The 27,061-nt window shown below is 47.0% G+C and overlaps 1 protein-coding gene across 1 annotated transcript; it reads left to right on the top strand.

The window, feature by feature from the left end:
• Positions 1–8,838: 8,838 nt before the first annotated feature.
• Positions 8,839–19,910, top strand: POGK (pogo transposable element derived with KRAB domain; the record flags this gene model as incomplete). Its single annotated transcript, XM_079723894.1, has 7 exons — positions 8,839–8,918; positions 10,357–10,490; positions 16,223–16,349; positions 17,138–17,236; positions 17,408–17,491; positions 18,599–19,789; positions 19,888–19,910. The coding sequence occupies exons 2-7, from the start codon at positions 10,359–10,361 to the stop codon at positions 19,908–19,910; spliced, it is 1,656 nt and encodes a 551-aa protein (XP_079580020.1). The 5' UTR covers positions 8,839–8,918; positions 10,357–10,358.
• Between the last annotated feature and the right edge of the window lie 7,151 nt (positions 19,911–27,061).

Here is a 27,061-nt window from a genome sequence, read left to right as displayed (position 1 = left end):
GGAAGCAGAGAAGCACCTGAGAAAGTCAGAGCCCAGGAACTCGGTCTCATGAAAAGACTGAGACCTAATCAGAGGATTATGGAATGCTTCTCCTCCCTGCCATGTCTTTATACCACATCATTTGGGCTCCTAATAACAGGAAGTCAGAAGAAAAGCAAATAAAGATAGCAATTTGTACTAAATTATTATGCGTTATTGGTCCCAATTCTTTATACTCCTGTGGTATTTTACACCCACACCCTTTTTTTTTCTGGACGTATTTTATTTTATTATACGATTGTTCTACAATTATTTCATACTCCTAAGATCCATAGGATTCTAATTAAAATTCTTATGAAATTTATATTATTTTGATAATATTTATATTTATATAAATATATTTATAAATAAATATATAAATTTATATATATAAATAAATATATAAATTTATATTATTATTTATAATAATGTTAGAAAATTTTCAAAATTACATACAATTCCACTGTTCTATCATATGAATCATTTTCATTTCTCTATGCTTTCTTCCATTCTTTGTACATATGCAGACAAAATTGCTATGGCCTCAAGGTAGGCAGGGCGTATGTTTCTCTGCCCCTTGACTTTGGGCTTGGCCACATGACTTGCTTTGGCCAACAGGATATGCGTAAATAAGCGAAGACTTGAAATGTGCTTTCTTACAGATGCTCTTGCCTTCCTGTGTGCCTGTAATCCACCATGAGAAGAGTTTTCTTCTAGTAGCTGCCGTCCCTTCAATCTGGAACCTAAAGCAAACACACGTGAGCACACCTGAGCCCAGCCCACAAGCTGGAAACATGTGCAGCCAACCCACTGCCTAAGCACAGCTACCCAGGTGAGTCCAGCTGAGATCAGCTAAACAATAGTTGACATGCAGGCCCATGAACATAAAAACAAATGCTTGTTTTTGTAAGACACTGAGTTTGGGAATATATGTAACACAGTAGAAGCTGACTAAAACAGAAAGTTTGTGAGTAGAAGTGAGCTGCTGCTATAATAAAAGTGTAAAAAATTTGGGCTGGGAAGCAGGTGGCCCAGAAACTTATAAACTGGAAAATGATGACATGTTTTATATAGTGGTAAAATATTTGATAAAACTGTCACCTGTAGTTACTTGAAAAGCAAGTAACTAATGAAATGAGGACAAAGTTTTAAGGCAGACTGTTGGCTGTGGAGTAGCTGTCACTAGTTACATTTGATAAAGTACTACAGTAAAGACAGCTATGAAATGAGCTGAGAAAAAACTGGCCAGATTTCAAGCAGAGATTAGAGGGAATATAGAGATCACAGAAATTGCAGAGTAGGGAAAACGAAACTATTTCCCATCAAATCACAGGAGTGGCTATTAAAATACAGACTCGAGAAAAAGACCAAATCAAAAGTATGGCTCTTTTTAAGACCTTGGAAAGGACTAAAGTATCACAGAGCAGATCCTTCCAACTACACAAAAGGACCACTAGAAATATCAAAAAGCTTCGCCCAGAAGCCTGAAGTGCCCCACATTTCCTTAACTGTGTCTAGAGAGAGAGAGCTTATCCCCCAAAGAGTGGTAGGTGTGTCTTTGGACACATGATGCAGATTGTAATCAAATACTTAGAAAATTCACAAAGTTTTTAGGAGGGCTGTGTTTGCAAAAGGTGCCTCACAAACCCAGAATATAAAAAACAAAAAAACAACCCCGAGGGTGTTCACAATGAATAAGGATCTGTGAGCCTCTATATTTTACAGGCAGGGAGCAGGTTGAGAAGGCCACTCTGCCACCAAGATGGGCAGGTTCCCCTATGGCCTCTTCAGAAGAGGCTAAGGAGAATGATGGAAAGTGAAGGACCTCCCAGAGTGTGGAGCCATAGCGGTAAAGGACATGAACTTCGGAGTCGCTCCCAGAAGCAGACCCAGGGCCTAACCAAGAGACATTCCCAACCCCCCAGGACAGTGAAACCTGACAACACTTGCCTATTGGGCTTTCAGAATTGCTATAAATATGACTGCTCAGCCTCTTTCAAATCAAAGTGTTCATTGTGGTTATCCTGTCCCTGTGCTCTCATTCTATACAGGGTGTGCAGAGCTGGGGAGGAGGATAACTTGCCTTCTTAGATCACTGGTCTCCTGATCAAGCAGACCTGATGTAGTCATGAAAATCTGGACTTTGAGCCGATGCTGTGATTAGATGAGACTTGGGGGTGGGAACGGATCTTGGAATGGGTGTGAGTATATTTTGCACAAGGGAGGGTCATGAATAATTTTGCAGATTGAATTATTGTTTCCAATTATTTATCCCTTGTGGTAGTATTATACAGTGACATCTACTATGGACTGATTTGCCCCCTAAAAATTCACATATTGAAGCCTTGCCCCTCAACATGACTTTATTTGGACATGGGGTCTTTGGGAAGTAATTACGTTTAAATGAGTTTGTAAGAGTGGGTCCCTAATCCAATAGGACTGGTGGCCTTATAGGAAGAGGAAGAGAGAAAGAATTCTCACTCTCTTTCCACATGCAGCACTGAAGAAAGTGCATGGGAACACACAGTGAGATGGCTGTCTCCTACAAGCCAAGAGAAGAGGCCTCAGAACGAAACCTACCTTGCCAGCACCTTGATCTTGGACTTCCCAGACTCCAGAACTGTGAGGAATAAATGTCTGTTGTTTAAGCCACCCAATCTATGGCATTTTGTTAAGGTAGCCCGGGCAGACTGAGACAACACTCTTACCATGGCCTCATGGTGGAGACAGGGTATTTCTCCAGCTCTTGACTTCGGGCCTGGCCATGTGACTTGCTTTGACCAACAGTATGTTAGTGGTTATAATATGAGCAGAGGATTGACATGTACTTACACAGTGGGGCTCGCCTCTTAAGTGATCAGCCTGATCCCATCTCCCAAAACCTAGTGGTTTATATAAAAAAGTATTTATTTTCATGTTCACTGGTCTTTAGGCCAACTATGGATCAGATGATCTAGGCTGGGCTCCATTGGCAGCTCTGCTTCAAGCAGTGAATTGGTTGGGCTTGGTTCCAGGCTGTGGGTTGAGTTAAGGTCAGATCCACATGTGGTCCAGAGACCAGGCTCAAGGAGCAGCTACCCAGGGAAAACTCTTCCTAGCCAACCATTGGAGTATCAGAGGCAAGCCCCACTGTGCAAGCACAGGTCATTTCTCTGCTCACATATGTCCACTAACATCCCATTGTGCAGCAAAAGCTGACAGCTACATTATTTGAATTTTGAGACTACATTTTCTCAAACAATGTTGTTGAGGACAGTATTATATCATTCAGTTTCCCTTATACAAGACACATGAGAAACTGACCTAGCATTCACTGCTAGGGAAGAATTTGTTTTCTGCCAAAGAACTGGTTTGCTTTTTCCTTTCCAGTAAAAAGACGCTTCTAAATGTAGAAAGAAGAGAAAACTAAATACACACAAAAATATATGTGGGAAAATTACTTTGAGGATTATGGTATTACTAAGATCTCAGGAAAATCCTGAACTACAGTAGATCATAAGTAATCTCAAAGGACAAGAAACTTGAAACCATGCCCTGTGAGGAACTATTGAAGAAAACAGAAACATTTAGGGGAGATTTGAAGGAACAAAACAGAAGTTTTTAAATATCGACAAGGCTGTTATGTTAGATTTGTTTTATGTCACCTAAGAGGCTGAGACTAGGAGCAATAAATGAATATTATAGAAGAGAATGAGAGAGGGTTGTAAACATAACATATAAACTGAGAGATAAGAAGAACCAGCATGAATGGGGTGTACTGAGCTCAACTCCACTGGTGTAAAGGAAACTAGCTATTGAATTGTGTCATCTCTGAGGATAAAGGTAAAGTAGGAGATTTGCCATAGCCTTATCTGCAAGTTAAAGATAAGTAGCTTCCCTATTTAAAGAAGCCCTAGCCAGTCTGACATGTGAAGAGCTTGGAAGTCATCCCTCCTATCCTCACAAAAAGAAAAAAAAAAAAAAAAAAAAGCTGAACAAACTGAAAATCAACAAGTCTTAGATACATCAGGGAATTGAGGTTACAGGACAAACTGCCACCCCGAAAACTGGAGAGACAGACAAATATGGAGGATTATAGTTTATTAGGAGCAGAAGCTGCAGCTGGAGCCTTGCAGGAACATGTAAAGGGCAATTGACTAATTATTGGTGACTGGGCCGGACTAGCTTGAGAGATAAATTTGCCTGGGGGCCCTCACAATTTCCTGAGTTTAATGTCCAGGAGCCTCACCAGGTTCTCAGGGTAAATATGGGAGAAAAATCCCTTCATACATCCAGAAGGGGAAGGGGAAAATTAACCATTTTAAAATAAGCCCAGTGTGCTCTGTTCTCCTTAACAAAAGCCTGCTTTTAAGCAAAACTTATTTTACCAGAACTTAACCAACTCGGGTTTTACCAGAGCCTAACTGACCTGGTGGAAGGGAAAAACCCAAGTCCAACTTCCTCATCGTGTCTCAGTTAATGGGGAAGGAGGAAAAAACTGAGAAGTACTTGTGAAGGTTATAGCTCAGGAACACAGTGAGCTATCCAAAGAGATGCGTGTCACTTTAGGGCTTAAAAAAAAGGGGGGGTGTACATTCTCCATTTTCTCTTTCCTCTTCACTCTGATGGATGAAGAAAATCACAAGGCCTGAGGGTGTGGCAGAGCCACAAGATGGAAGGAACCTGGGTCTCTAAATCACAGCATGGAGGAGAGTCACCTGTGGACCAGGAACACCCACAGAGGACTGTTACATAAATGAAAGATAAATTTCTATTGTTTGAGCCTTTATACATTTGGGAGTCTGTTTGTAGTCTGTACAGTATGCTCCCCTTATCCATGGTTTCACTTTCCACAGTTTTAGTTACCCATAGTCTACCATGGTCTGAAAATATTAAATGGAAAATTCCAGAAATAACTCATAAGTTTTAAATTGTGCACTGTTCTGAGTAGCATGATGAATTCTTGCACCATCCCCCTCCATCTTGCCTGGGACAGTGAATCATCCCTTTGTCCAGCATATCCTGCCCATTAGTCACTTAGCAGCCATTTCAATGATCAGACTGATTGTCTCAGTATCTCAACGCTTGTGTCAAGTGGTACTTATTTTACTTAATAATGGCTCCAAAGTGCAAGAGTAGTGATGCTGGTAATTTGGATATGCCAAAGAGAAATCACAAAGTGCTTCGTTTAAGTGAAAAGGTGAAAGTTCTCAACTCAATAAGGAAAGTGAAAAAATCATATGCTGAGGTTGCTAAGATATGGTAAGAATGAATCTTCTATTCATGAAATTGCAAAGAAGGACAAAACCCATGCTAGTTTTGCTGCTTCACCTCAAACTGCAAAAATTATGGTCACAGTGTATGATAAGTGCTCAGTTAAGATGGAAAAGGTATTAAATTTGTGGGTGGAAGACATGAACAGAAAATGATTCAGTACTAACTGTGGTTTCAAGCAGCCACTGGGGGTCTTAGATCATGTCCCCTGCGAACAAGGGGGGACTACTGTACTACACTCAGTATTACAATTCTCTTTGCTTTTTTTCTAGAGAAAGCTCTACCTGTTCCTTAATCCTCTGAGTTTCTCTAACAACACACTGCCTCTCCAGGAACCTTCTAACCCTTCCAAGAACTGTCCGGAGCAGGGTTTCCCTTACCATTTTATCAAGATCTCCCAGGAATAGTTTCAGGCTTTACTGGGAATATGAATGTAGAGGTCATATCTTGATCTTCCTCTGAAGTGCCAGAATCCCAGGGAAGAGAAAGGTACAGCCAGCAGGTACATGCCCTCCCCCCATTTGGTTCTTTATTTCTCCACTCCCAATCTTGGATTCCCTTGTCCACATATCTGAGGATTTCCACCATGAAATGGCAACTCTCCTTTGCCCTGCCTCAGAGCATCCCCATGAGGGCCAATGATGGGAGCTCTGAGTCCAAGGTTGCCTGTTGTCACTGTCTCAATTAGCTTTCACCACAAAAATGCTACCTAACCAGCCACCTGAGGACTCAATAGCTTAAAACAAAACAGTGACCTCTTCTCATGTTCACAGGATGGCTGTGCAGCACAGGTCTCATTCTGGAGCCCAGGCTGGAGGGGCAGTGACTAACTAGGCATGATTTTGTCATGGCAGAGGACAAAAGCTACCAGAGATATAAGTGAGAATATGTGAGACCTTCTATGACCCATGTTCAGGACTCACATGTAGTCACTTCCACCTACATTCAATCGGCCAAAGCATGTCACGTGGCCATGCCAAGTGAAGGGGCATTGAAGTACATTCTGTACAACTGAGACCTCAGCAAGGTGTGCTATGTAACAGCAAGGTGTACTACCACAGAAACACAAAGGAACAAGACCATTATTAATTCAATCTACCACAGTCCCTGAGAGATGGAGCAATGGGGGCCAGTAGCTATGCTGTCTGAGGGCCATGGAGCCTGTACGGAAGGTCAGAAATGTGTATTAACCAGCGGACACTACAGTTCAAGAGGTATTTTGTGGGACTTGGCTTCTTTGGAATCCCTATGGTTTGTGTATTGCAAAAATTCAACAGAAGGAAAGATGAAGTCAGACCAATCACATCATTAAAGAACTATCATGTTGATTCCATAGGTGTTCTGTTCATAATTATTAACCACTTACTAATAGATATCCATCCTACCAAAGCCGTGCACCATTTCAAAGACTAGCTTCAGTTACTCCCCATTCAGACTAAGCCAAAGTGTTACGGAGAAAGGAATCACTGAATGATAGAGCTGAGGGGAAGCCCAGACAATAACTAGCTCAACCCTCTCTCTCTGAAGATGAGGAAACTCAGGCAGAGACAAGTGATGTGACTTAGCCACAAACATGAACGTCTGCAGTGTATTGTGCTGACCCCAGCACTTTGTTCCTATGAATAAGTCGTGTTAGCAGTTGTGGACTTCTACAGTAATTGAGATCATGGGGCTGTGGGTTCAAAGTCAAGAATTCAGGTGGGACACTGTTGGTTGGCCTCTTCCCAGGGAAAACCTAATCAAAGCTGCATGAGAACAGTGGGGCTCTCAGAGCCTAAAACCCTAGCATAATATTCCTCTTTGGTTATCTCACAACCTGTATCAAGACTTTTTTTGTAAGAAGGTGAGCTGTCAGCAGTGCCCCTAATACTCTTCTCCTTCCCGACTCCCTCCTCACCTTTCCATTGGAAGCAGCCATTTTCTCAGAAAAGAAGGGAATGTCAATCAATTTGAGCTAAGATGTCACACTTGCTCTAAAAACGTTAACTCTATACACAAAAAGAATTGTGCGTAAAAATAAACAAAAAATCCTAATATCTACCTCTCTCCCAATATTTGAATCGACTGTTCTCCATCGATTAGACCTCTTTGGTCTTGGTCTTTGGTTGTCCACCATAATTACACGTCAAAGATGCGATTGTCATACTATATTTTATATATTGAGAGTTCCACAATTCCACTGTAGCCTCTCCATGGCAGAGAGAAATCAAAGTCACATATAAATAAATACAGGAATGGCGACAAAAACTTGGAGAAATCTTTCCCTGCAGGCACTCAGGTCTCAGGGACAGTCTGAAAATTTTGACAAAATTCTCTCCTTGACCAAATTTTAGTCAGGCTCCTCTGAACCCTCTTTTCCACTAGGCCTCTACATGGGACACATACACACCCGCTCCGGTCCTTAGCCCTCCCAGCAGTTTTAGCAAGAATCCTGCTAAATCAGTTTAGAGAGAACCCTCCCACCCTGGATATCCGATCAACCTGGCTTGCCATCAGCAAGCATCCCGTTAAATCGGTTTAGCAAGAGTCCCTCTACCCTTCTTGTCTCCTCTTAGAATTCCATCCACTGACCTCCTCACTCCCACTCCGAGGTGGGTGATAATTCCCCGCCTCGTCTTTGCTGTATTCACAGTTGAGCCGGAGAGCTCAGCTCTATTGCAATAGTCTTGCCAGCTATCTCAATCATCCCGAATAAAGTCCTACTTTTCCGCTTTAACAATTGTCAGAATAATTTCTTCTTTAATGAGTTCCCAACACAAAACCAAACCCGGGATTTTTTCTGGAATGAGAAGAGATTCAGGGCTTCTCCGCTCACTTTTGTTGTATTTGTCCACAGAGCTGCACGCAAATTCTTTGAACATTTTGGAGAAGATCCTTCTATACAGTTACTTCCTCCATGGCATTACACACTTGGGATTTAACACGCAACAACTACAAAAATCAGGAAGTTCCTTCAACATGTATATTACGTACGAAGTTCTGAACATATGCCTGCTAGAATATGCATATGCATGCTTCCCGAAAGATCCTAGACCCCTCCTCACTCCCCCAAACCCCCTCGCTGCTCTACTCTTCATAACACATTCCTTGAAGCATGCCTTAGAGTGCCTCGAGTGCTCGTCCAAGCAAGTGCAAAGCAGTGGTTCGTGCAAATAAGCGCATGAACGTGTGCACCCAGGCTACATTCAGTTCAAACATAAATCCGGGCTCTTCCTGCCTCATCTATGCCGAGGTCGCACATGGTGCACAGGAAACTGCACCAGGGGGAGCCGAGAGGGCAGAGAGCACTACTACTCAGGCCAGCGAGGCGGAGCCGGGCGGAGGGTCGGGAGCTCAGCCAAGAGGAGCGCGCGGCGCAGACCGGCCGGAAGCCACGCCGGGAGGAGGGTCGGGAGCTGGCGCGGGCGCCGTCCCCCGGCGGCGCCGCGGCCCGCTGACATCAGCCGCGCTCCTCCCCTCGCCTCCCAACACCCTCAGCTCCCGGCCGGACCCTCCCTCCTCCCACCACGTGTCCTCCCCGCTCCCTCCCGAGGGGCCGCGCGCACGGGAAGCCGGAGAGACGGAAAGGATGGCGCTGTGACAGCCGGGCCGGAGCCCTCGGCGTCTCCACCGCGGCCCCGGCCCACGCCTCGGCTCTCGGCCCGGCGGTGAGTGCGCGCGGGCGTGCGGGTCGGGGGCCGGGGGCGGCACGGCCCCTCCCTCGGGCCCCCGGCGGTTCGGCCGCGGCGGGGGCGGGGGGTCCCGAGGCTGCAGCTGCAACTGCCGCCGCCACTGCCTTTGTTGCGGGCCCGCCGGGGAAGGCAGGCGGCGCCGGCCCCGACCGCTCGGCAGGTGCGCTGGGGCCGGGAGCGGGCCAGGCGGGGAGATGGGCCGGGCCGGGCGCGGGCAGGGGGGCGGCAGGAGCGCTCCCGGCGCGGGGCCGCGGAGAAAGGGAAATGGGACAAGATGGCTGGAGAAACCGGAGCGCGCCCGGGGGCGCGGCAGCGGCGGCGGGCGGGGCGCCGGGCCGGTGGGCGGTGGCGGGGCAGAGGATACCTCTTCGCTTGCACCTTCACCGCGGGGCGGCGCCCCCATCCCCCCATCTCCCTCCCGGGAGCCGGTGGGGGAGGCCGCGGCCAAGTTCGGGCCCCAGCTCCAGGGATCTGAAGCCTGTTCCACCCGCCCCAGACCTATCCTGCCGCATTCGCCCGTCCTTTTTGAAAATATCGAAGAAGCAGACTTTGAACTCCGGAAGGATCTTTTCTTCGGAAGCCCGGGAGGATGCGGCCCACAAGATGCGCGCTCACTCCACACCTAGGAATTGCCCGCGCCCCTAGAGGGCAGGAGCGCGGCCCTTTGTACTGGCCTAGGAGCTGGGCGAGAGAATTTGCGGCCCAGAGGCAGCGAGTCTTCCCGGTGGCGGTGGGCCCCAGCTGATTTCTGCACCTTCTTGGGTGTCCAGGCATTACCCCTCACTAAGGATCACGGACTCCTGGGCTTGGAAAGTCGCGTAAGGCAGAAGACTCTTATTTTCTGACCTGGCTCATGGACAGAACCTTTGAGTCTGGAAAATCCAGGTACTCTGGGCCACCCAACCTCCTGATGCTGAACTGGCCCTGTAGGAACAACCCAGTTGAGCGGGTGCTCTATCTGTGTTCAAATGCCTTCATTGAAAGGAAGCCAACACCGCTGTCTTGCTGCCAATTCCATGTTTGGGTGGCACTGGCTGTGAGAAAGTTCTGCCATTTGATGCACTCTTTGAAAACCTCTTCCCGGAATGTTTACTCAGCGGCCTGTTCTGCCTTTGGGTCTCTACAGAACCAGTCTGGTCTCTCTTACACAGATAGCTTTTTAAATATTTGAAGGCAGCCAGGTATGCTATCTGCCTGCAGCCCTCTTCTTATCATAATTAAATATGTCACCTTCCAGCTGCCTGGTGCTTTCCCTGAAACCCTTCCTCCCCAGGCCTGGCCCTGTCCCCTTCCATTGTTCCAGCTGAACTGTGCTTGGGGCTAAAAAGGTTTGTGTAGCTTGAGCTGCCCCCATCACAGGCTTTAAAGAGTTCACACTAGCACCTGATTTTTCTGAACTGAATCTTGCTTGCAGAGATGGAGTCCACAGCCTACCCTCTCAATCTGACCCTGAAAGAAGAAGAAGAAGAGGAAGAGATTCAGAGCCGGGAACTGGAGGATGGCCCCACAGATATGCAGAAGGTCCGAATCTGCTCCGAGGGCGGATGGGTAAGTAAGAAGGTGTGGGGTCCACACACAGCTGTGAGGGGCGGGCCTGGGAGCCAGACTTGTATTAAGTCTCTTCCTCAAGCAGACATAGGAAGTAAAAATAGCCTAGCCCAGCCCGGTGTGTTTGCATTCCTGAGAAAACAGTTCTGTGGCTTTAAAAGGCACAGTGAAGAATGGAACTGGTTATGGGAACGGTCCCTTCAGGCACGCAGCTTCAGGCACGCCATCGGGATCGGAAGTCCAAGAGGCCACAACTGTGTCTGTCTCCTGTACCCGTGGATTCCCTGTATCCTGCTCAGTGCCAGGCACCTTGTAGACACCAACTAAATCTCTGCTGGCCTGTGTGAAAGAAAAATTGTTCTGGCATTTGTTAAGATGATAAGGAAGACTATTCAGGACAATTGAGATAGGTTTCAAGACTGTCACCGCAGGGGAGAGAGATCAGGCTCAGCAAGTGGGGATTTATAGCCAAGGAGCGGAGCGGAGGGCTCAGTGGTTGGAAAATTACTAAGAGGAGACATCCACGGTGGGGGTTTTTTTCTAAACTGACTTAGCAGGATTCTTGCCAAAACGGGTCTGGGCAGACCGAGAACCAGAGGCGGGTGTGTATGTGTCCAAGAAGCCTAGTGGAGAGGAGGGCTCCGAGGAGCCTGACCAAAGTCTGGGTGAGGAGAGAGTATTTATCACCTGCTGCTGGTTGAAGGGAGCCGTTTAAACCATTTAAGTAAGTCTTGGGGCACTGAACTGACGTGAGGAGAGCTTTATGAGACGAGGCCAGTGGACACAGGCAAGAGCTGCATTTCCAGCTGGTCCTGGATGGAGGGACTGGGATAGTAGGCAGCAGTGAATAGGGGGCGTATCCAAACAGCACAGTGTGATAGAATGAGAGTAAACTTAACGGAAGTGTAAATGCAACAGATATTTATAGTCATCGTTATGTACATTACTCACAGTACTTACTGGACTTCATGATAATTGGGCATGAATGGTAAACATTTTAAAGAAGCAACAAAATGATATTCCTTTTCTCTGCTTAGTTTTCCACTGTGTATGAATGTCATCGGTATACGTATCCTTTGTTTCCAGTGAGAGATCTGTATTCATAGAATCATGGTCCTTCCAAACTATCCAATCCCGCTCCGCTCCCACTGCATGGGGTGCAGCAAGGTTATCTGTTTTGCCCCTAGGATACACATGTACGCTGACATTTGTTCTTAAAAACACCTCTTGAGCTGGAACCTTAAAAGTAGTGCATTTTGTTGTATGTATGTTATACTTCAATGAAAAAAATTTTAAGCAGTACAACACCGGGCTCTGGGTTTGCTCATCTAGCTATGGAGGCTGGATTGCATTTGTCTCTTCGGCCGACCCTGGCCCCCTCCCCAGTTCAGATCCATGCAGCTGGGGAGATTTTGGAGAGCAGGCATCAGTCCTGCGTAGCCCTGAGCAAGAACTCATGGCTTTGAGGCTGCATTGGCCAACCGAGAACACCTAGACAGAATGGAGAAGTGCGCAAAGCAGGTGCAGTAGAAGCGCACGTATGAGTGTCTTGGGACAACACAGAGAGGAGCGAGGTGAAGCCCACGCTTGGCTGGGAAAGAAGGAAGTAACCAGAGGAGCTGGAGGAGGGGGACTGGCATGAGTGGCCCCCAGGCAGTCTGCCATCCATCCGCAGCTACTGAGCACAGTGCTGGGTGTTATTAAGGCAAGATCCCTAGTCTCGCGGGGGTACTAGTCTTGTGAGGAAGATAGGGAAGTAAATCTAATTAACTGCACAGTATTTGGAGTTCTGTGGGGGAAGTCAGCTCAGGACGGGCCTTCCTGCAGGCTGGAGAACCGGAGAAGGCAGGCAGGGACCTGGTCTGGAGCAGTAGGCAATTTTGGCCCCAGTCCCGTCCCTCCCAGGGACGTCTGGGTGGAGACGTTTTTGGTTGTCATGACTTGGGGTGGGGCTTGGGGAGTGGGAGATCGATCCTACAGGCGTCTCCTGGGTAGAGGCCAGGGATGCTGCTACCCATCGGTGATGCACAGGACAGCTCCCACAACGAAGAATTATCTGGCCAAAAATGTCAGCAGTGCTGAGGTGGGAAAAACCCTGCTCTAGAGCATTAAAACTAGGGGAAGAGGGCTTCCCTGGTGGCGCAGTGGTTGAGAGTCTGCCTGCCGATGCAGGGGACAAATGTTCGTGCCCTGGTCCGGGAAGATCCCACATGCCACGGAGCGGCTGGGCCCGTGAGCCATGGCCGCTGAGCCTGTGCGTCCGGAGCCTGTGCTCCGCAACGGGAGAGGCTACAACAGTGAGAGGCCCGCGTACCACAAAAAAAAAAAAAAAAAACTAGGGGAAGAAAAGAATCAAATATATATTTTGGTTGTTGGGGATTGTGCTAGAGTGATCAATAAAAGCTTTTCAAACCAAAGAACCATGCTGTATATTAGGGTAATATTTCATGGGAGAACTGGAGTAGAAATCCAATTTCAAGTAGGAAAAAAGGGAAAGTGTACTTTGAACCAAGGCTTGGGCATAGGTGGAACCAGCCAAGGGAAGGCAGGGTCTTGCCCTCCAGGCAGCCAGAAGCAAAAGCACTGGAGAGGAAAGCTTGTGTGTGCAGAGTCCGGAGCAGCTCCTGCAGCTGGAGCCTGCAGTGGAGTCAGGCAGTGGAGGGGATGGGCGAGAGAAGCGGAGGAGGCCAGGGGACCGAGCCAGCCCTACGGGGGAGTGTGCTGCGCCCAGGAGTCTGAGCTCTCTCCCTAGTAGCTCTGAGGAAGAAGTCCTTGGCTCGTCTTTCTAAGGGACCCTACGGTTTGCTGCCGCCACCAGGCAGAGGCCACTTGGCCTAAGTGGCTTGCCGAGAAAGCACGGGCTTGGGAGTCAGACTTGCTAACTCTGTGACCTTGGGCAAGATACTTATCAGCTCTGTTTCCTCACCCATAAAACTGGGGTGGTGATCCCCGTATCCCTGTACTATTTAAAGGATTCAATAAGGTAACACATTTAACCACGTAAGAGGGAGTGCCCTACACAGTGCCTGGCATACAGCAGGCACTCTATCAGTGCACCGGTCCCAGCCCTCTAAGTGCTGTCTTCGCTGGGTGGTCATGCAGCTTTGTCAGCGAGCCTGGGCAGCGTGTAAGTACTTTAGGATGGTTACCCTTGGAGATAAGCGTTGGAATGCCAGCTCGTGGGACCGAGTGAGGCAGCACACACAAGCTGAAGGAAGAACACCTGTCTGATGAGTCCTTGACCTTCTGAGGGAAGGGAGGAAGGCGGGATCGAGGGCCTCTACCTGTGAGGCCAAGCAAGGGTGTCCAGAGGTTGGATGCCGGCTGCTGATTTCTGAGTTTGGCCCAGGGCTGGCCCTGTTTACCTTCTGCTGTGCTTGGCTAGATAAAAGGCCTCTGTGGAGAGAGGGGAGGCCTGCACAGCAGGGCCTGGCTGAAGGCTTGCTCAGTTCTCACAGAAGGTTGCTGTGAGGAGAATTCCTAAGCCACTGCACTGCGCGCCTCTGGAGCATAATGTGGGCTTGTCTGAGGATCCTCCGGGGCTCAGTCATAAATGGGAGGAGATGAATCCAGCCTCAGCCTCCAGCTGCCTTCTCACCACTCCAGGGCTGCTGATATTTTTACCAGGCCCAGGACGTGTTACCTTCTACAAGGATCGATATGGGTAGCCCCTCTGAAATGACAGGCATAGCCAGTCCTGTGTCCTGTTTTATCAGCAAAGGGAAAGGGACTATAAATAGGTATGGCCTAGATCTGGAATTTCCTAGGGAGAGAAAAGGCCAAAGGGAGAGTTGTTTAAAAGCCTGGGAAGTGGGATGGGGTGGGATGGAAAATTCCTGGCTGCCTGGCTTTCCAGATTGATGAAGTCTGAGTGGAGCCTAGAGACCAATCCATACCTCTTGGTATTTTACACTAGGGATTTTTGTCCATTCTTACTCCAAAGAGTAAGTTCAGTTCTGTGACAGATAAATTTTAACGATTATTTGAAACTATTCCAAGTGGAATAAGAGAAGGGAAGTCCAGAGGTTATTTGCTTACATCTTTGACTCAAGAACACATTTTTAAGGGATTACTACCTGCAGGAAGTGTTCTAGGCTTAGGGAAACAAAACGGACTAAGCCCGGGTCCTGCCCTCAGTGAGCCAATATTCTAGTGGAAGAAGCAGACAGGTAAACCAAGAGGACTCTGCAGTGTGATAAGTGCCACCAGAGCCTTGAGCCCAGGGCGTCACAGGGCACACAGCCTGGGTTGGGACCAGTTTCCCGGGGAACAGGATGTCTGGGCTGAGTCTTGGAAGGTGGGTGGGTGTCAGCCAGGCCAAGAATGGGGAGGACCTCCGAGGCAGCGGAGCACCGTGTGCGGAGACACGGAGGGTGTGAGGATGGTTTGTTCAGGGAACTGCAGCAGCTGAGTACCGCCGAGCGTGTGCGGGGTGGGAGCGGAGGCCTGCCAGCGGGTTACCTGGGAGGCCCCCCTGCCCTCTGTGAGGGCGGGAGCCGTGAAGTCAGACAGTGCTGTGTCCCACTCTCAACCCTGCCGTTATTGGCTGTGTGACTTTGGGCCAGAAACGGAGCTGCTCTGCGCCCGTTTCCTCCTTAGTTAAATGGGGCTGTGGGGGGAATAAGGGAAGCAGTGACGGGGCCTTTCCTAGGAGCTTCTCCCTGTGTGGAAGGGGCTGTGAGGGTCGGGGGGGATGGGGTGGGCTTCGTGAGTAAGGAAGAAGGGCCGGGAGATCTAGGTGATGGATGGCCGGGTGCCTGAAGAAGCTGCAGGCGGTGCAGACACTGGACTTTTCTAAGCAGATGGAAAACAGTACTCTGACCCCGCAGGCCCTAGATTCAGCTATGGGGAGTAGCCGTGGAAGCAGCAGCCCAGATCCCTTACCATTGAATACGATGAACTTGGGAGTAGGATTTTTAATGACTGAAGGAAAACACATAGTAAAAAGAAAAGCAGAGAGTTGAACAAGAGGGGGTCGGTCTGGGTGGCTTGGCTGCGTTTGGCTGCTCAGGCACCCCCGTCCCACTGGCCCATGGGGGCGGGGAGGTAGGTGAGCCCGGAGCGGGCAGTAGAGCGCTCTTCTCTGGCCTTAGGGCTTCCTGCTGCGGGTCTAGGCACCGAAGCAAAGCAGTCCGCTCTGGTATCTCATTACATAAATTGAAGCTCTAATGAGCCCTTCCGTCCTCCTCCTCCTCGTGCTCTTGTGGATCGGAAAAGGCCGGCTGAGGCCCCTTCTCTCACTGGCCCCTCCCTGGCAGCGTTGGGTTCTGAGTCAAAAACGGGGGCTAGTGCCCTGCAAATGGAGACTAGTGCCCAGGAGGCCCCCAGCACCCTCCTGGGCTGAGGATCTGTGCCCAAGGGAGAGAGCAGGGTTGTGCTGGTGGGGCAGCTGTCTCAGGGTGTTTCCTTGAGCGTGGTTGGTTCTGGCTCTGGATGGGGGCTGAGCCATGATCAGCTCTCCCTGCTGTATGTGAGGATCCAGTGTCTCCCAACCCGTACGGGGGACTTTTCTTCTCAAGGTGCTGCTCTCCTTATCTGTGGATGCCGGGGGAGGAAAGCACTCAGCAGGGCACGGGAGACCTTGTTTTTGTCCTGGTTTTGCTTCTCGGAGAAGCCGTGTGACTGAGGACAGACGTTTCCCCGGGCCCTAAGCCCTTGCGGGTGAGGAGGGTGTGTGATCTGTGTCTGCTCGTGTCTACTAGTCGTTGAGAAAGGCCTGTTCACTGTTGCAGGTGCCGGCCCTATTCGATGAGGTGGCCATATATTTTTCCGATGAGGAGTGGGAAGTTTTGACGGAGCAACAAAAGGCCCTCTACCGGGAGGTCATGAGGATGAATTACGAGACTGTCCTGTCCCTGGGTAAGGCTTTGTTTTCCTTTGTCTCCTAGAAGCTCTGAGCCCAGAGAATTGTTTCCATGTCTCTTTTCTCTGGTGTATCCAACATCCCTCTCTCCTGAACTTGGAGTCTGTCCCCCCAATGCCTGTGCCCATTTAATTTCCTGTTTTTGATTTAGGCAGGATATAAATATTGTGTCCTTCTACGCAGCAGCTTGTGCCAGCGCTCAGAACCATCCTCATTCAACCCAGGCATTCTCATCAAACAAAGAAAAAAATAAGACATAATCTAAGAAATGTCCCCATGGGTCTGGGCCTGTGCTTCATATGTTCCTTAGGAGGGAAGGCAGGGCCTCATTGTTACCCTGTCAGCCTTAGCAGCTTGGGGACATAGCCTCAAAGAATCCTTGCTCCCTTCCCAGCATTGATATCCATATTATTGGAATGTAACCATATTATTAGAAGGTAACCCTTTGGAGGGATTTCCCCATTTGCTCCTGTGGGTACCAGAGTGCCCGTTAGATCCATGGCTGCACCCACCCACTTCCCTGCTAAATGCAGTTCCTTTTTGTGGTTGCTGGTACATGAGCAGAGATTCATAAATTCCCTTGGACAGACCTATTTCCCATCATATTTTTTCTTTAAGTATCCCTGAGCCCTTTCCCCCCACCTTTCATAAATCTGCATATTGAGAAGACTGTGGTGGGGTGGGAGTGGAGGGGAGGGTTTCTTAAGTATTAGAAAGTACTTATTTTGGCAGTGTTCCAAGACAGTAACACACAGCTCTTACCTGTTTTATTTCCTATAAACAGAATTCCCATTCCCTAAGCCCGACATGATCACGCGGTTGGAAAGGGAGGAGGAGTCTCAGAATTCTGACGAATGGCAGTTCCAGGGAGGAACCTTTGCAGGTACTATGATTAACCCAATTCCACATCCATCCAGTGGGAGAATAATGAAGATGAATTTTAAGTTTCCAGGTACATTCTGTGGGGTATTTAAGAGTAAGGCAAGGTTGTGAGGCAGAAAGATTATGGGCTTTGGAGTTTCAGAATCTCATTTCCTATGCTGTGTGACCTTAGGCGACTTCATCCACCTCTCTGAGCCTCCATTTCTTCACCCGTCGACTGTCAGTAATAAGTATCAACATGCACCTTTGTATGCAGGTGAACCAAATTGAAGTTTATATGGCTTTGGTCCAGCTCACATCCTGGGTGCCTGGGTGGCACACCACACGCCTCTGAAAACTAAGGAAAATAGTGTGACGAAGCATGCATCCAGGGTTATTTACTTGGCTTTCTGTCTCCTTAATCTTGGATAGAGAAAGCAATAGCAGCTGTAGTACATACTTGAGCAAATATGTCTAAAGAAGCACTCGGTCTTTTATCAAGAAACATAGAGGGCAGGAGTTGGATAAATACAGCTTCCCAACAGCCAGAGTGGTTTGATTTGCCTTCTCTCTATAAGTAATAGTTTAAAATGCTGTATTTCATTGATTCCAAGACACGTTTTTCCCTCATCACTTTAACATCTCTGCAGTTGAGAATGCCTCTTAAAATTGATGGCATGTTAGTTTCACTAGTAGCTTTTTTTTTTTCTTAATGGCATATAATGGTGCATCTTGCAATTGATGGCATCTTAGTTTTGGTGAGATATGGTAATTCCCGTGAGTCTTCAATTTCCGTGAGTATTCAACTTCTGTGGCCACCTCCTAAACAAACATACAGTGAAACCCAGTTCTGACATTGGTATGCAAGAACCATACTTCTGCCTTATAAGCTTAACTTTGCTAAGTGTGGTATTGCTATAGATTTTCTTGGTTTAAGGGATATGATTCAGCCCATGATGATACAAATTCTGTAATATTATGTGGTAATGTGGGTTATAATTGGCTTCTCGTCCAGGTAAAGATTATTTTGACCCAAGCATGGCCCACACAGTTAGTACGTGATCCAAGCTTGTTGCCTGTATTCAGTTTCCAGCTCTGCCACTTCCTAGCTCAGCTACCTTGATGCGTTACTTAATTTCTCTAGACTCACCTGCAAAGAAGAAATAAACAGTTATTGTGAGAATTAGATGTGGTAATCCATGGGAATTGGCACGGGGGTAATGACTTCGTAAGTGTTATCTGTTATTAGAGCTACTGCTTTTAGTGAATTTGAGATTAAGGTATTCTTGGTATTTCGACCAAAAAAAGAAAAAAAAATCAGGGAATGAGCCAGAAATCATTTTACTTACGGGTACTATCTTTGCCCCTCATGTCTGTCTGCCAGAAAATGAAGACTCTGACGTGAAGCCCCCAGATTGGGTGGGCCCGATGAACACGGCCTCCCAGTTTCCGCAGCCTCAGCACCTGGACAGCTATGGCCTCCGTCTGCCTCGGGACATCACAGAGTTGCCCGAGTGGGGCGAGGGGTACCCCTTTTACATGGCCGTGGGCTTCCCCGGGTACGACCTCTCGGCAGACGACCTGGCCGGGAAGTTTCAGTTCAGCCGGGGCATGCGCCGCAGTTACGACGCAGGGTTCAAGTTAATGGTGGTGGAGTACGCCGAGAGCACCAACAACTGCCAGGCGGCCAAGCAGTTCGGGGTGCTGGAAAAAAACGTCCGCGACTGGCGCAAGGTGAAGCCGCAGCTGCAAAACGCCCACGCCATGCGGCGCGCCTTCCGGGGCCCCAAAAACGGGCGCTTCGCCCTGGTGGACCAGCGCGTGGCCGAGTACGTTCGATACATGCAGGCCAAAGGGGACCCCATCACCAGGGAGGCCATGCAGCTGAAAGCTCTGGAGATTGCCCAGGAGATGAACATTCCGGAGAAAGGGTTCAAGGCCAGCTTGGGCTGGTGTCGAAGAATGATGCGAAGGTATGACTTGTCTCTGCGGCATAAGGTGCCGGTGCCCCAGCAGCTGCCGGAAGACCTGACCGAGAAGCTCGTCACCTACCAGCGGAGCGTCCTGGCTCTGCGCCGGGCACACGACTACCAGGTGGCTCAGATGGGAAATGCTGACGAGACGCCCATTTGCTTAGAGGTGCCCTCGAGGGTGACTGTGGACAACCAGGGTGAAAAGCCCGTCTTGGTCAAGACGCCAGGCAGGGAGAAACTGAAAATCACAGCCATGCTTGGTGTCTTGGCAGATGGGAGGAAGTTACCTCCGTACATCATTCTGAGGGGCACATACATCCCCCCCGGGAAGTTCCCCAGTGGCATGGAAATCCGTTGTCACCGGTATGGATGGATGACGGAGGACTTGATGCAGGACTGGTTGGAAGTGGTGTGGAGGCGGAGAACCGGTGCAGTGCCCAAGCAGCGAGGGATGCTGATCCTCAATGGCTTCCGGGGCCATGCCACTGATTCGGTGAAGAGCTCCATGGAAAGCATGCACACCGACATGGTCATCATCCCGGGGGGCCTGACCTCGCAGCTGCAGGTGCTGGATGTGGTGGTCTACAAACCCCTGAATGACAGTGTCCGGGCCCAGTATTCCAACTGGCTCCTGGCGGGGAACCTGGCACTGAGCCCCACGGGGAACGCCAAGAAGCCGCCCCTCGGCCTCTTTCTGGAGTGGGTCATGGTGGCATGGAATAGCATCTCAAGCGAATCCATCGTCCAGGGGTTCAAGAAGTGCCACATCTCCAGCAACTTGGAGGATGAGGATGACGTCCTGTGGGAAATCGAGAGCGAGCTGCCAGGAGGAGGGGAACCACCCAAAGAGTGCGACACTGAGAGCCTGACAGAGAGCAACTGAGGGAAAGCCAAGGTAAGCAGTCGGGAGGAGCCGCCGGTGCCCACCCTGAGGGACGTGTTGGGTTCCACAGACACCTTGTCTCTTGCCATTATTTTCCTCTGTTTCCGAGAACTCTTCGAGCCCACAGCGCAGTGCTGTAGGTAACGGGCCATCCGCATTTTCTCCTTTATGTGAAACTTTGGTTGCTTGGCTTATTTCGTGGGTACTTTGTATAATGCATGAAGTGAACAAGGAGTGAGCTCCCAGAACATTTCATCTGAGGGCCGTAATTATCGCTGAAATTATTTGGGCCTGAAAGCGCGTAGTCTGACATGGCTCCGATAAGAACAAGTTTTGTCTGCAAAAGCAAAATTTTTCTTCCCCTTATAAATCGTGCTGAACATTTAGGGCCAGTGTGTGTACCTGATTCACTTGGAGCGGCCGTGCTCGCCTTGGCTAGCCTATAGGGCTGGGACGTAAGGACGCATGTGCCTTCGGACTGTGTCACCTGGGCCTTGGGTCTCCGTCCTGGGGTGGTCTGCAGTAGCCCAGTGGGGAAGGAAAGAAATAGCTTATGCCTGCTTCTCCCTGGGAGTTCAAAAGTGTGTTTTAAACCACCATCTCATTCTCATGACATTCACATGGAGTGAACAATTATAATAATTTCACAGACGTTTGAAGGGTGATATTTTTAAATTGAAACTGCACCAAAAAATAAAAAAAATAAAAAAACAATGCTTGTCTCGGACTACAGCGAGTAAAGTCTAAGGACTGAGGACGACAGGCCCGAGAATTCTCAGTTGAGTATAGGAGGGCAACAGCTTTAAAAGGAAGTGGGGGGCTTCCCTGGTGGCGCAGTGGTTGAGAGTCCGCCTGCCGATGCAGGGGACACGGGTTCGTGCCCCGGTCCAGGAAGATCCCACATGCCGCGGAGCGGCTGGGCCCGTGAGCCATGGCCGCTGAGCCTGCGCGTCCGGAGCCTGTGCTCCGCAATGGGAGAGGCCACAGCAGTGAGAGGCCCGCGTACCGCAAAAAAAAAAAAGGAAGTGGGGAGTGGGGGCTACCAGATATCACTAGTGGAGTGAGCCTCCCCACCTGGACCCCTTGAGCGAGGGTGAACGACCACCTACAGTGGGCAACATACAGAGAGAACAGACATTTCATTTTACCTTCTTGTTCTCATTTCCCTAATTGTCAGTTCATTTGTGCCTCCAGATAGTGTTTAATATGAAGAGAGCACTCCTTTCACAGAGGACTTAAAAGTATCTTGACGGTTTCTTTTTCTTTCCTTTAAAGTATAATTAGGTATTTCCATCCTACTTGCTTCTTTCTCCACATGAAATGCTAAGAGAAATCTTCTGTTACACTGCCCCCCTTCATGCTGTGTAAGTTGAAGAGTGACTTATGCCTCCTTCCCTGCCCCCAAATCAAACTGTACTCCTAACATTGAACTGCAGTGTTATTCTGAGACCCCTAGAGTTACAGAGCCAAGGAGAAGTTGTTACTATTACAGTCGAAATCACCAAAATTGCTTTTTTCCCCTCATGTTCCCTTATTCTTTCACTCCGTGAATTCAGCCTCCCTTTTCTGCTAATCATTACACTGCCTCCACTGGATATCAGACTTTGAATTATAGTGACTTTTTACCCTTTTTACCTTCCCACCCCCCGCCTTGTTAGATAACATTTTTGTGCATTTTTAATTTTCTAAGCTATTTGCTACCCAAAGGACTGGATCAAAAAACCGCCAGAGGGCTTCCCTGGTGGCGCAGTGGTTTAGAGTCCGCCTGCCGATGCAGGGGACACAGGTTCGTGCCCCGGTCCGGGAGGATCCCACATGCCACGGAGCGGCTGGGCCCGTGAGCCATGGCCGCTGGGCCTGCGTGTCCGGAGCCTGTGCTCCGCAACGGGAGAGGCCGCAACAGTGAGAGGCCCGCGTACCGCAAACAAACAAACAAACAAACAAAAACGCCAGAAGAGGAAAGGGAAAAAGACAATGCCGGGCTACAGCTATGTATGTAGGCATTTATGTCCGATCCCAACCATGAGTTTTGGCTCATCTTGACAGCCACAGTTCTCTGTACAGCTGCCCTGTTTTTGAGCTGAGGAAGTGCCAGAAGTAGACAGGGATTCTCATCGAACAAGACATTTTGGAGGCGACATGGGCATAAAACGGCCTCTTCTCATCTGTTTGGAAATCTGACTAATGGAATAAATATGTTCTTGAAAAGTTATACAATGTCTAAAATCCAAGGGTTAACTCACACTTAGGTTCTCTCTGTTTTCCAGCAAATGAACTGTCTTTGGAGCAGTTGAGGAGGAAAATCCTCAAGATTTCCTTGCAGCATGGATACACAGGGAGCAGCAGGAAAAGGCCACGGGGCTCAGACAGCCCAGGTCTGGACAGCAGCCTGAGCATCCCGTCTTGGGACACCGCCCACCCTCGCCCCATGTCCATGAGGTGTCAGAAAAGTCTAGGACCCTTCACTTCATCAGAGACATGATTAGAAAAGAAACTGCTTCTGCCTCATTTCTTGTTTTAGAGTTTACTCCATGTGTCCATCAAAAGAAACCTGTAGATAGGAATGAACAAAGGTATTTCCTGGAGAAGAGGCCATTTGTTCACCAATAAGAGACTCATCCTACGGGCCCAACTCCACTGGTATTCTTTCTGTGGAGAAAACCTCAAGTCAATGTTTTTTCTTCTGCCTTTAAAAATGCTTCCATCAGTAGAACCTGTCCCCACACAGGTCAAGACTGCAGAGAAGGCTTTGTAGAAATGGTCATTTATGTACACCTGCTACTTAACACATTTCCTCTTTTGGAAAAATGAGATGCTAATAACAACAACAAAATTCAGACATACTGGCCTGGTGCCAGCAGATGGCTTTTCTGTAGACAAACTAGGTTAGTGTGGAAGATACAGATTAAAATAAACTATGCCGTTTTCATTTCTCTTCCCAATCTGGTTGGCAGCTAGACTTTTCTAGGGTCTCATTTAATGGCCCTGTTTTTCATTATTATTATATTTAATGATAGGGTAGCATTTAGTATACAAGCTCTTCTGTTTCTCAGGCTGCCTGCAGAAGTCACCATAAATTATCTGTCTACATGGTACAAAGCTCATTGACTCATCTGATTCTTGTTTTGTTAATTCCTTTAATATTTTTATGGCAAGGGTGGTGAGAGGGCACCGTGGGCCTTTAGCCACAGCTGTTTGAAGACTTCTTATCTTCTATCCTGCAGAAATAGGTGGGAGGTCTTTGAATTTTTACACTAAAGTAATTTGCATTCCCACAGAAGTTGAGTGTTATGAAAACATTCCTTCAAAGCTACCTGTGCTATGAAAAATATGCCAGAACCTCATAGACAAAGCCATTGTTAGAAATGTCATTCCAATGTCAGATCTGGTTAACAGGCTACCATAACCACTCTTCCTTCTTGTAGACCCAGCTCATTTGTATATTATACTGTTCTTGGCATTTTGAAACACCTATTTCTACTCAGGTACTCATTTTCCTACTAGTGATTCACCTTCCTCATTTTTTAAAACCAGTTTTCCTCCCAGAGGGGAGAAATTTCACTTAACTTCTGATATCTGAAAAACTTTCAATGTTTGAATCATTTCCCCATTTGCTTTTTACCTGTACTGTATTCTTTGTCATCTCAAACGGCATCTAAATCCAGCTACTTTTCATTCCAGAAGTTCTCATTCCCTCCAATTACACTTAATTTATCCTCCACTATCCTGGTTCCTGGCCCTTTCCTCTTTATGTCCTATTTTACTTGCTTTGGGAGCTTAAAGGATTTTATAAGACCTAATTTTTGGTTCCTGCATTGGAGCCATAGTTGTCTTGCAGGGAAGAGTAGAAAATGGGTTCAACTCCTGTTTCATTCCACCAACACCTCCTTGAGTCTCATCGTCAGCTGATAGATGATGCCTTACAGGTTGCTCAGCACTGGAACTTCCCTAGAGGAATGGCTCTACTATCAGGGTTTTTCTGGGCTCATTCTTCCACTGACTTTATTATGATCTATGCTTAACAGAGCCCCAGTACAACTATTTTGCAGAATGGCTATTACCCTAGAGTTACTATAGCACATATTGAGACATAGTTGTACTCCCCAGTAGATAGGAACTGACTCCGACAATAAACTTTGATAATAAAGACAATAGGCTCTGGTGGTTTTATTTATTATCTGCTAGCCTTGTGAAAAGTCACATTTCAAACTCTTCATTTACACTTTATTCTCCACTCATTATGGTACCAATATATCACACCCTTGAAATAAAAAAGTCTGTTTGTGGGATGGCAGCGTAAGTAATGTCGGTGTCTTTAAAGACAAATGTTTCGTGTGGTTTTAAACTGGCTTTTAAAGGTGGGGGAAAGGGCCCTGGCAAAAATAGCTTTTTCCCTCAATCAGTCATGTTTTGGATGCTCGCAGGAAAAATCACACGAAGGAAATTCATAAAGGGATATTAATTTTAAAAGGATGGAAACATGCTAGCAGCTTGATGAACAGAAAACTTGTGTCCTGTTTTCATAAATTTATCTAAAAATGAAAGTATGATGAACCTATATGCCCTTTCATGGTGTGCTTTTAGTCTTGACAATTTACCATGCCCGTAGATTCAATTAAATATTAATCTACTCTCCAAGAATAATCTAGACATTTTTCCTTTTTTAAGCCGTGAGAATTAAATGCTGAACCAATCTGTTGGCCGCAGCATCTAAGTCTGACCCCTAAAACCAAGCTTCCTTACCAGTATTCAAACTGGAGGCATTCTGGTCTGAGTCAAAAGACATGATGAAACAGGTATTTATCTACGGTCAAAGTGAGCAATCATTTAGAAGACACTTCGTGAAATTCGATCAGGAACGTCGTGATCACTTCAGGCAATGGGAGAAGTGTTAGAGAAATTGTGTGCTTGGTTGATCCCAGCAACGGGTGACAAAGGGGATAAGAACGTGTGCTAAGCCAGCACTCTGGTACCTGGTAGAAAATAAGGCGGGCCTTATCAAACCTGGTTTTGCACAATGATATACCTACAGCTAAAAGACAATTACTGAAATCCCTACAGGAAAACTAAGCTCTATTCTAAGCCCGAAATTATCTGGTTTCTAGTAGCTTTTTTCCTCTTTGATATAGTTATTTTTCTAAATGATGCTTGATAATAAGCACTCATGATTTCTTAAGAACCTAATTATAGAAGAGACTGCACTCAGGATCCCACAGTTGACCACGGGGCTACAGCTGGAGGCCACCTTTGGTGGAACAAGGCATTTGAACTCGGGCTCTCATGAAAAATCCTAAGTATCACTCTAATCTACCTGCCTGCCTTGCCCTCAACCTAATCTCTCCACTGTACAAAATGATGCTTGAGGGAAACTGGCATGGAAAGTAGATCTTGGAGTGTAGGCCCCAAACTTGGGAGGCGAAAAGAGTCCTCTGGTGTCCTGTGTGTGGTCCCACCAGAGTAGGCAACTAGGGATTTAGGCCAGGTCCTATAGAGTAGTGAGGAATTTTTCTGTTTGGAGGTCCCTCTGCTATACAGATTTCTAGGGAACCTGCCACTGCAATGGGCAGCAGGGCATGTCTGAGGCTTCTAGCTGCCTCTCCATCTATGGAACACATGAAATTTAACACATACTTAGCATTAAGGCTCAGATACATGGATAGGCCAAACCAAAACCACTATATGCAGTTAGATACCAGTTCAATTTCTTACAAACCCTAAAAATTCTTGAGTTATCTAAAACTCTAAAGGACTTTCCAGACTTGTGCCAAGAACTGAAACTAGGCTGTTTATTTTTTCTTTTTAGTCTTAACCTACATATCCCAAGAGGAAGAAATGACATGCCTTAATTGGAACCTGCTTTTAATCTCTCTCATCTAGTACATTCTTTTGAAAAGTCTCTGCTAAGATCTCATAAAGCAAGGTTCTTCATATTTCTGTAGAAGGCAGTATTCCTTATGTTTACTTTAATAAACAAACAAAAAAAGTTTTCTCCCAAAAGGTTTATTTGTCGCATTTAAAGTACAAAACCGAATACACAGATCCAGATATTGAACCATATATACATACCTATACATATATTATTCAGACCTACTTAAACCGCTCTGTACATTCTAATGTATCCACCAATAACATCTCTTGAATAAAAAGCAACATATCTCTAAAGAAACAAACAGTTATTAGTAACACTGCCATTTGAAAGTATAGAAAAAGATATTTCATAGGAATAGGAGAATTACCAAGTATAAATCCAATATGTTCACATGGACTTCTTAAAACAGTCTATAGGAATAATTAATAGATGAACCTGCCAATCAAAGTCTTTGGGCATAACAACTCTATAAAAGAAACTTGAGTTATGAGAAGATATTTTATAAGGTTAATTACACTCTAAGAGATTGTTTTGATTTGGTTTTTAATTTAAAGAAAGGACTTTATTTTGTCTAATAGCACAGCATTTCTAAGTCTTATTTTCTATGGAGTCGGAATGAATATTTAGGCAACTATGTATACCTGTTAAAAATTAAACTGGTCACTATATATATATATATATATATATATATATATATATATATATATATACACATATATATATATATATATATATATATATATAAACTGGTCACTAAAGATGATAACCAATTTTTAACACTGTGTTAAAAGCACAGTTCTTTCTTCAGGAGGAAAGCAGAAATTTTAGACTTGCCAGATACAGAATACGTGATGTCTCTAAACACACAGATGTCCTGCTGATTGTGGGGACTAAGTTATAACAGCTTCTTTGTTCTAGAATGTCACCTACCTCACATGCAGACCACAGGATACTAGGCCTCAGATGCCTAAACAGCACCATTCCAGGCACAGAACTTTCTCAGTGCCTATTCGCTTAACTGGGAACACACACACACACACATACATACAGAGATATGGGTCATTATTAAAATCAGATTTATTAATGGCTTCACAGTAGCAACACAAAATGTACTATCACATT

The sequence above is a fragment of the Hyperoodon ampullatus genome (assembly GCF_949752795.1).
Source record: "Hyperoodon ampullatus genome assembly, chromosome: 2".
NCBI lineage: Eukaryota > Metazoa > Chordata > Mammalia > Artiodactyla > Ziphiidae > Hyperoodon > Hyperoodon ampullatus.
The sequence above is the reverse complement of the archived record's forward strand: the minus strand, read 5'-3'. Positions and strand labels throughout refer to the sequence as shown.